Raw genomic sequence first — 9,931 nt, forward strand, 5'->3', positions numbered from 1 at the left:
CGGGGTCGTTGAACGACCCCAGCCCTATATTTCGTGCTATAACTTAATAAATATGAAAGATACCATTCCCATCTTTTGGAAATAAGTTCTTTGGTTATCTGAGGAGGTTGTGTAAAAATTTCAGCTCAATCCGTCCACCACAAGAAAAGTTATTAAGGAAAATGTAGAAGAAGGGAATTCAAAAACTGGTGTAACGGCCATGCTGCGGAAAATTTCTTAGAATGAAGTTAGTCACATCATAAATCATATGGTTAAAGGGGGTTGAAGGGTTGTGTTTACTTTCTCACTTTACCTTCTCAGTGTCAGAATTATCGCGAATAAGTAGCATAAACAACATAAAACATAATTAGAAGCATATAAATGTGCAAAACAATAAAGAATATTCGAGAAATATTGCCATTTATCACGGTGCGGGAAGTGAGGGGAATGTGGGGAAGTAGTGAAAAAAAATAGCAGTTGCGGTCAACTTCGTGGCAAATTTCTCACGAAGAAAGTGTGAAAAATGAGTGAAAAATGTTTTTCCCTAATATCTTCTTCTGCGTGTTTCCGGGTGGCGAATTTGTGATGCAAGGGGCAAGAGAACTATATAAGGAGTCTAAAGGTAGTGACCCGACAGTTCTCGGTTTTATAGTTTATGAGAAAATCGACTTCCTTCTTGGGGTCGTTCAACGACCCCACCTTGGCGCTCTAAGGAAGCTCCAAGGTCTTGGCGGCCAGCAGGTTAAAGGAAATGATCATGCTTTCAGATGAGAAGTTCTATGTTCTTTAGATTGTGATTTCTGTATGTAGAAAAATTAGAACAAAAAAGATATGAAAATTATAATTTTTTTAAGCTAAAAATAATTCTAAAAAACTATCTATAAAAAAAATAAAAAAGCACGTGTTCTTTCCCCAAATGATATTAAATTGATCTCATGAGTCACCTTTAACCATACTAAATTATTTTTCTGAGCTCTTGATTGGTCTGAGAGAGCTGGTTTAGTAGGTCCAGATGTGTGTGATTGGTGTGATCGAATGTTTGTTCTTAAAAAAAAGTATCTTTTTTTTTCTAAAAAGTGCAGAAAAGTAAATCTCTGAACTGCCGGATGAACAAACTGGGGTCGAAAATGTGATTTGTGGCTGGAGAAGGCCATCATATAGAGAGAAGACAATGCAAAGCGGTGATGAAGAATCGGTTACAAAGTATAATATGATTAGAACAAGGGGGCATGGTATTGAGTGCAGTGTTTTAATAATTAATTGACCTCTAATCTGTCGTTCAGTTGAAGATTTCTTCTCACACGGATCACATCGTTCTCGATACTCCTCCTTGCTAAATCGTCAGATATTGGAGAATTTTTAGCGAAGTGATTCTCATATTTCCACAATTCCTGGATCTTCTTCTTTTTCGTTAATTAACTTTGGTGTATGTTTTTTCTGTGAAGATACTTTTTTATTCAAAAGAATTATTTGATCGACATTTGTGGGGCACGTTCAATTTTTTCTGTCTCTGTGTTGGATTGTGTATAGAAAAGTGTCGCCGCATTGGGAATCAACCTCCAGCCAGAGAGTTCTTCTTCAGTAGCACAGACAAAGTCCAGTGCGAAAGGCAGAAAAACTCTTACTTTCAATTCAGCATCATTTTTTTCTACAAATTTTCGTTTAATGTGGTTTTTGATAAAAGTGTGATTTCTTGTGATCATCCAGGATGGCACGACCTAAGATGTCTGGCCTTCCGGTAATTCTTCTAATAATTGTGATAATTTATGGAGGAACCATTGGCATGGTGGATGCCAAGGAGTGCTACAACTTGGACATTCGGAACCATATTGGTCAATTTGAGCAACTCAGGAATTGTACCGTTGTGATTGGTTACCTCAATATTGTCCTCATGGAACGAGTTCGACCGGAGCTTTATGAGAATCTCTCCTTTCCCGAACTCAGGTAAGTCTCACACAAGCCATTTCAGCTGATCACGTACGATTGCGCCACAAATATTTGATATTATATTACTATCAAATTCATATGGGAAAATACATACTATATTGCAGCATTATGTCTCTGTAATTTGATAATCCTCGCATTAAGTTGAAATGCAATTTAGTATGTTACCATTTATGTTATAATTTCTCAGAATTTTGTGATTTAAAATATTTCACGTGTAGCAAAAAATAATAAATTGATATTGATCGCATATAGGGGTAATCAACAGAATATTTAAGATATAATTATGTTATCTTTGAGGATAGAATGCAACATTTAATAAAGAAAAAAAAAAAAATTTTGAATAGAAATTCATAAAATTTTTTTAAGTTTAAGCTTTTTATGATCACGACTTCGTCTATTTGAGTCCTTTGTTTAACTCATTTCTGCCGGCTTCTAGAATTTTTGACAGAATTCAGTGAACTTTCATGAATGATAAATTCCTGGCCCTACCTGGAAAGTTTGTGAAACTGTAGGAATTTTTAGAAAAAGTAATTTTTGAGAAATCTTGAATTTATTTCGTTGACTTTTGTTCAATTTTAAAGAAATTTAATCTATTTAGAGCAAAGTCAGTTTGTCAATTTTCTTTGCTCGATAAAATTTTTTTTATACATAAAATGTAAATTATAGTCAAGGTCGTTTGGAATAATTTTTTGGCGCCATTTCTTTAAACATTTTGAATCAATTAAATTCTTTAAAAAATAAGTTTCTGTCTGATTGAAATGGATTAACAAGAATTTTTAATTAAGAAAATGAATTTATACAGATTAAAAAAGATTTATTAAAAAAAAATTATCCCAAGTGTGTCTCAGAAATGCGACAAATGTAAAAAATGGGTTAAGGGCAAAAACAAGTTCATTTACGAGAATTAACGAGAAAAAAAGGGTTAAAAATACAATTAGGAAATCTATTTTATGTACATTAATCAATAGGTATATGCGAATAAAAAATACATATATAGCATAAGCTTAAGTTTATAGGTATTAATTGAAATTTGTGTCAGTATCTCTACATAATTGTTGAAATAATTTGTTTACGCACAATCATTCTTTGCACGGCACACAGAGTTTGAGATTTAATGAAGTATAATTATTTGATTCTTCTTCACATTAATTGGAAACATCAAATGTATATACAATGAAAATGTAATGTGACAAGAAGGAGCAAAAGAGGGGAGATGTTGTCTTATTCCTTTTTGTAATTCATTAAATTTTATATTACGCCATTTCCTCACCTAGTTACCCTACATTGCGTCTCATTATGGGTTGCACCTGCTTCTTCTGAGTGATCTGGATTTAAATGGGCCTTGATTTGTTCTCGTAGTAATTGCACTTTTGTATGCTTATGCCACCTCAATGCTGTGCAAAAATTCAAAGAAGTCATCACAGAGATGTTTATTGTATTAATACCTGCCATTAATATTATACCAATAAGATAATTAGCAACATTTTATTCGCTTTAATTATTATGTTTTATCTTGATTCCAAATGATACAAAAAAAAACGCCAAGAAAAAAAAACTGGAAATAACTTGAAAATAATTTTGAATGCGACTATTGGATTGAATGATTTTATGCAAATAAAATTGCATTTTAATTAATTGGCGTTGATTTTAATAGACATAATAATTAATTAAAGAGAGATTAAAAAGCATAAAATAAAATTAATAATAAACTTTGTCCTTTTAAGAGAGATCACTGGCATGATGGTCGTCTTTCGTGTATTTGGATTGAAGAGCTTCCGTACACTCTTCCCCAATTTAACCGTAATTCGTGGGCAGTATCTTCTCGCCAATTATGCACTAGTTGTGTACGAGATGCCTCAACTTGAGAATTTAGGCTTTAAATCTCTCCTTACAATTCAACGTGGATATGTGCGTATTGAGAAATGCATAAGACTCTGCTATGCTAACACAATAGACTGGGATAGGATCACAGGGACACGAATTGGGGCAAATTACATTCAAAAGGACATACGGAGTGATTGCCCAAATACAACAAGTTGTGTAGGATGTGACCCAGAATTGTGCTGGAGTCAACATAACTGCCAAAGATTCGAAGGTCCGAATTCTATGTTCCGTAAGCATATTTTTTAATATGTTGTCCCTTATGTTATTTTTTTGTCAAACGAACGATATGAATAAATATTTAACTTTTAGCTCATCACTATAAGAATTGCGATCCAAAATGTCTTGGAGGTTGCAGAAATGGCGCGTGCTTTATTTGCCGCGGAATTACAGATGATGACAATTGCGTTGAGAGTTGTGAACCACCAAAGTAAGAATATTTTTTTTTTATTTTGAATATTTCTGCGAATGTATTATAATTTATTTTAATTTCATTTCATGTCAAGGTTACTGAATACGTTATCAGTTCGTTGTGTCACTGAAGCGGCATGTCGTGAGGAGCGTAGAATTGTTCATGATGGAAAATGTCTTAGTGAATGTCCTATTGGTTTTATGGTAAAAGAATATTGTTTATGATTAATTTGAACAAGACATTAATGAGAAAACTTTTATATTCTCACAGAACGTTACTAATAAATGCCATAGATGTAAGGATAGTAGTTGCCCGAAAACCTGCTATGGAATGCAGATAGATTTCATTGAGAATGCTGAAAAGCTCAGAGGATGCACTGTAATTAATGGTTCGCTGCAAATTAAACTCAACACCGATTTGGCTGATCTGTATGAGGAACTCGAGGAGAATCTTCGTGAGATTCGAGAAATTCGTGGTTTCTTGAAAATCTACAGATCATCCCCAATATCATCACTGTCCTTCATGAAGAAACTCAAAGTAATTCACGGTGATGTCTTGGAAAACAACCAATTTGCCCTGGCTGTTTATGAGAACAGCAATTTGCAGAAACTCTTCAATTTTGACTACAACCGTGATGAATTGAAAATCATGAATGGTGGCATGATGTTTCACTACAATCAGAAATTGTGCTTTTCGGAAATTCAGTATCTTCAAAGCAATACTCGCTACAATAAATCATTGGACTATATAAGCAAAGAATCAAATGGCTACAAGCATGCATGCAATATGGAAAGCATTAAGACTGAATTTGAGGTGAGATATTTTTGTATTTAAATTTGAGAAAAAAAATGATTAAAGTATAAATAATTTTGTATAGATTCTTTCAACAACAAATGTATCAATTACCTGGGAAAGATACAATTTAACTGAAGGTAACACAGTGAAGGGATATCTTATCTATTATATCGAAGCACCAAATGAGAATGAAGTAGAGACGTATTTCGGAAGGGATTCTTGTTCACGGTACGAAATCTGTTTTACTCTTAAGGCAATAAAATGATAATAATTAATTTTATTTTTAGGCATAGCTGGAGATCCGAGTTACTTACATTAGATGACTTGCTATATGATGTAACGCAGGCACAGTATTCATATACATTAACGAATCTACACCCGAGCACCCGGTATGCGTACTACGTGCGCAGTTTTCTAGCAACCGAAGGTATCAATGCGCAGAGTATCGTAAAGTACATAAGGATGCCTATCGATAAGCCCTCTCCGCCAGTTGTTCATACGTTAATGAAGACAAGTGATTCAGTAACACTGGGATGGGTTATTCAATCGTCTCAAGCATCTGCAATTACTCAATACAATATTGAAGTACACCCACGACCATACTCAAAACCCACCCTCGATATGCGCAACTACTGCGATCATCCACGTACAGATGAAACAGTTGAGGATGATGAGGTGAAACATTGTTGTTCTGAACATGATGAAGAGACCTATGAGATTTTAAGATTACACACGAGCTACGAAACAAATCTCAATTGCGATGAGGATCCCTTCCAGCCTGGATGCCATTTGTTCGAATACGATCGCTTTAAGCGGGAGTTGGAGCTCCTCGTACTGCAGTGCCACCTCTACCATGGTCACAATAGCCCCATATGCCGCACGAATACTAGATGGTCGGGAAAGAGGGATGGTACTGCTAGCGACAGTTCAAGCTCTCTATATCGTCTCGAGAGAAATGTATCCAACTTTACCGTTCCCAATCTAGCGCCGTATACACTCTACACCTTCCAGGTGTTTGCATGCATTGATGATTTCACCTGTAGCCCGTATTATTCACACAATGAACGTACTGCAGTTGATATTGTTGCAGATCTTCCAAGGAATGTCAGTATTATTTCTGAACCAGATAGTGAGGATTCATCGGTGGCATTTCATTTTATTGAACCATTAAAACCAAATGGATTTACAGTAGCGTATAAAGTGGAAGTTCGACGCATGGGAACTCCAAACTGTGAGACTATTTGTATAACTCGTCTTGAGCATGAGATGAACAACAACATGTTAGTACAATATAGAAAGGTGGAGTCCTTCTTCAAGATTTCTTACAATTTTCAATATTTCTTTCTTTCAGCTCTAGACATTCTACTTTTGATTTAAGTCCTGGACTCTATGGATTCCGTGTGCGGGCAATTTCTTTAGCAATGGATGGCCCTTGGAGTGAATTTGTATTCTATCAAGCAGAAGAGAAACATATGAGTACAGCAGTGCAAGTTACGATATCCGTAATATGTGTTGGTATGGTGACATTAGCTATCTCTTGTGGTGTTTTCTGGTGGATGAGGCATCACCAACAGGATTTACCAAAGCAGGACGATACCACTGGGTTGATGTCGGACGTTGATGAACCACCACAAGCCGAGGATGATGAACTCCTAGAGATGCACGAGTTGATCAGAGAAAGGCAACAGGAGGAAGAAATGAGTCGTGCCGTATTGGATACCGAAAACAGCAGGGTCACATTTCATGCTGAAAGAAGCCCAGCGAAAAGTACTGAAAGTAGTAGTTCAATGAAGAGTACTCAAAGTAGTCCTATGAAGAGTACACAAAGTAGTCCTGCTAGAAGAGATTTTGAAAGTAGTCCTGTGATGAGTGCTCAAAGTAGCCCAGGGATGAGTACTCAAGGTAGCCCCGCTAGAAGAGAGTTTGAAAGTAGTCCCGGGAAAAGTACACAAAGTAGTCCTGCTAGAAGAGACTTTGAAAGTAGTCCCGGGAAAAGTACACAAAGTAGTCCTGCTAGAAGAGATTTTGAAAGTAGTCCAGGGATGAGTACTCAAAGTAGTCCTCCTACAAGAGATTTTCATGCAAGTTCTTCCAAATCTGCTGAAATTAGTCCTACAAGGACGGATGTGGAAAGTAGCACTGCTAGGATGACTACTGAAAGTAGCCCTGCTAAGACGGATGCTGAGAGCAAAAGTGCTGAGGAAGAAGATGAAGATATTGATGCCGGTGAACCTGGTCCATGGAAACCTATAATGGGAGAAGTGAAAATAGTGCAACTAACACCAAAACAACAAACACGTACTCTACCAAAACAGTTCTCAAAATTTGACGGTACCTGGCGTCCAGAAGCCAAAAAGATTATGAAATTCCACCTGGATAAGAACTCTGGTGAAGACGATCTGGCTAAGATTGTTTTTGACTAAAACCTGTTTGAATTCTCACAGTCAAATTTTATTTCCTTTTTATGATTAATTTTATTGCTTGCATTGTCATTCCAATAATTTGATACGTCCTACGCATCCCACATAAATGTTAAAAAAAGATAAATCCAATATGTAAAATAAGAAAACAAATATGATGTAAATATTATTATGTAAATTCTATAAGAATATAAAAATTGCTTTTATGAAAGAATTAGAAAAAAATCATTGATAAAAAATTTTCTTATATTTTTTGGACTCTCAATTTTGAATGAATGGATTTTCATTGATGCTGTCGTAAGGGTTTTTTTTTGTTTTTCTAAACTACTCTACGGGAATGTTGTCCTGTATCCATTGATAGAAGAATGATATGGAGGTGTAGACACTAGGAACTTTGGGACTTCCACAGCTATCGGAACCAAAGGACATGATCCCAATTTGATTGTAAACATTATCATCACGAATTACCAGGGGAGCCCCTCCAAATCCTTGACATGCATCACGACTTTCTCCCCCAGCACAAAGCCATTGACCCTCAATGGATTTTGGGGATTCTAGGGCTCCTGTTGTACTGTAGACTTTTAGGCAGAGATCCCATGGGGCAAGCGGAACATCTAGAAATTGCATCTCTGAGCTCTTTACACCCACCGATGATAATTTTCCCCATCCAACGATTGTTCCGCGTTTTCCCACAATTAGATTAGTTCGATCAGGGTAAAGGCAAAGGGGTTGAGCAGCAACAGTGAAGTTAATTGGTGTTCGTAAAATTAAAAGGGCTATGTCATGGTGATACTTTCCGGCCTCATAATCTGGATGAACAACTACGTGACTTATTGCGTGATTCAGGGCCGGTGGAGCACAAAAACCAGATCCAGCACAGTCTGGATCACGAGATGCATCATATTCACCAATTCGCACTGAAGATCTATCAGAGAGAAAATTCTCATACAATATAATATGCTTTGTTCTGAATTCACAATTTGAATTGTGTTAAAGGGAGGCAATGGAGTCAAAAAAAATATATAACTTACAGTCTGTGACCATCGGCTTTTGCTAGAGCACAATGAGCAGCAGTGAGGATTACTCTTCTCGTGATAATTGAACCAGTACATGGGTAAGCCATACTTCCAGAATTTAAATCTTAAGAAATAAAAGTATTATATCAAATATATTCTGTAAAAAAAATCATCCTTAAAAAATTACTTTTAAATCCAACTCGAGCAACAAACGGAAATGCTCCCAATCCTTTATAGAATTGCCCTCTCACTAGACTTTTTCCACAATCTATATTAATGGGTGCAGATACGTCGGGATTAGTATCTGGGTTTTCACCAACTCTGGGACAACAGATCATGGGCTCAGATCCGGAAGAGCCACAGAAAAATGATTTGTCGCCAAAGTAGCATGCTTTTGCAGCATCATAGTGCAAATCTGGGCACTTTGAGAGTGGCACGCAATTTTGAAAACCAACACACGTGGTCTGATAGTAGGAGCGCTGATGCTCATGAGTAGGTCCATCTGAATCCTCAAGGGATCCAACGAAAAGGTCTGTATCGGATTCCTCTAATGAAATTCCACTTGTAATCCTCACACAGATCACAAAAAGTCCAAAAAGGTATTGAAAAAGAGCCATAATATTTTTTTTTCAATAAATTTTCCCTCACGATTTGCACAGAATCACGTATGGATTGCAACTGATGACAACTCTGGATGTTTCTGCTGTTTTTCATCTATCCACATCCGGCCTATATTCGAATTTACAGGAAAAATGTCCGTGTATTGTGCAAAACTTCGTTAGAATTTGTGGCAGATTTTAATCGAGCCCATTATATAGTATGTGTGCTAATATCATAAAATATTGATTCAAAATTTCAATGATTCTTTTGAAAATTTCAATGCTCAATGATAATTCACAATTTACCTGTTCTCATATCGAGGGTTGGAAAATACACTATACTAAGTCGAGTTAGTATAGTATATTTTTAACGCATTTTTCGATTGCTTTTGATGTCCCTCATCTTCCCTCAAAAGGACAAATTCGAATATTTGTTCCCTACAAAGTTACAGCGAAAACTGTAAAAAATTTTACATAAGAAGCAATGTAAATCTCAAACTTCAAATCGCTCTCCTGAAAATCAACAAAAATGAGTTAGTATAGTATATTTTCCAACCCTCGATATATAGTTTATTGTTACAGTAAAATTATGAACGATTTTCCTACAATTTTAAATAAAAAAAAAACTTTTAAAAGTTGAGGAATAAATTTTTTTTTAACTGAATTAAGTCTGTAAAATTAGATATATGTACATACTTAACATCTTACATGCCTTGCATCTACATCCCCAGTCGTTCTAAATCAATTTTACTGAGATATGATAAATTTACAATGAAATTTTCACAATAAACTATTAAATTCAATAAATATTTTAAATAAATTTCAATACTCACGTAACTTAACTGCTTTATGCATTGCTTCACAATTTTTTCAAAATCATTT

General features: G+C 35.6%; 2 protein-coding genes across 3 annotated transcripts; one reads left to right on the plus strand and one right to left on the minus strand.

The window, feature by feature from the left end:
- The first annotated feature begins 1,218 nt into the window (after nt 1–1,218).
- On the plus strand, nt 1,219–7,601 carry LOC129790071 (insulin receptor-like). Of its 2 annotated transcripts, none has more exons than XM_055827272.1 (8): nt 1,219–1,923; nt 3,651–4,021; nt 4,120–4,237; nt 4,314–4,422; nt 4,490–5,032; nt 5,097–5,242; nt 5,302–6,294; nt 6,366–7,601. In XM_055827272.1, exons 1-8 carry the CDS (start codon nt 1,688–1,690, stop codon nt 7,435–7,437), a joined length of 3,588 nt encoding a protein of 1,195 aa, XP_055683247.1. In that variant the 5' UTR covers nt 1,219–1,687; the 3' UTR covers nt 7,438–7,601. The 2 variants fall into 2 exon arrangements, with proteins under 2 accessions (XP_055683247.1, XP_055683246.1); XM_055827271.1 differs by having other exon boundaries at nt 1,249–1,923; nt 3,651–4,039.
- Nucleotides 7,424–9,166, minus strand: LOC129790079 (venom protease-like). Its single transcript, XM_055827290.1, has 3 exons — nt 8,638–9,166; nt 8,466–8,574; nt 7,424–8,359 (listed from the first exon to the last, which is right to left on the minus strand). The coding sequence occupies exons 1-3, from the start codon at nt 9,065–9,067 to the stop codon at nt 7,759–7,761; spliced, it is 1,140 nt and encodes a 379-aa protein (XP_055683265.1). The 5' UTR covers nt 9,068–9,166; the 3' UTR covers nt 7,424–7,758.
- Between the last annotated feature and the right edge of the window lie 765 nt (nt 9,167–9,931).

Source organism: Lutzomyia longipalpis, chromosome 2, assembly GCF_024334085.1.
Source record: "Lutzomyia longipalpis isolate SR_M1_2022 chromosome 2, ASM2433408v1".
Classification (NCBI taxonomy): domain Eukaryota; kingdom Metazoa; phylum Arthropoda; class Insecta; order Diptera; family Psychodidae; genus Lutzomyia; species Lutzomyia longipalpis.

Coding starts and splice junctions, on each gene's coding strand:
- LOC129790071 (XM_055827271.1), top strand. CDS start 1,688: ATGGCACGACCTAAGATGTCTGGCCTTCCGGTAATTCTTCTAATAATT. Junction 1,924..3,650: donor CTCTCCTTTCCCGAACTCAG/GTAAGTCTCACA, acceptor TGTCCTTTTAAG/AGAGATCACTGGCATGATGG. Junction 4,423..4,489: donor AATGTCCTATTGGTTTTATG/GTAAAAGAATAT, acceptor ATATTCTCACAG/AACGTTACTAATAAATGCCA.
- LOC129790079 (XM_055827290.1), bottom strand. CDS start 9,067: ATGGCTCTTTTTCAATACCTTTTTGGACTTTTTGTGATCTGTGTGAGG. Junction 8,575..8,637: donor TGCTCGAGTTGGATTTAAAA/GTAATTTTTTAA, acceptor TTATTTCTTAAG/ATTTAAATTCTGGAAGTATG. Junction 8,360..8,465: donor AAAGCCGATGGTCACAGACT/GTAAGTTATATA, acceptor TCTCTCTGATAG/ATCTTCAGTGCGAATTGGTG.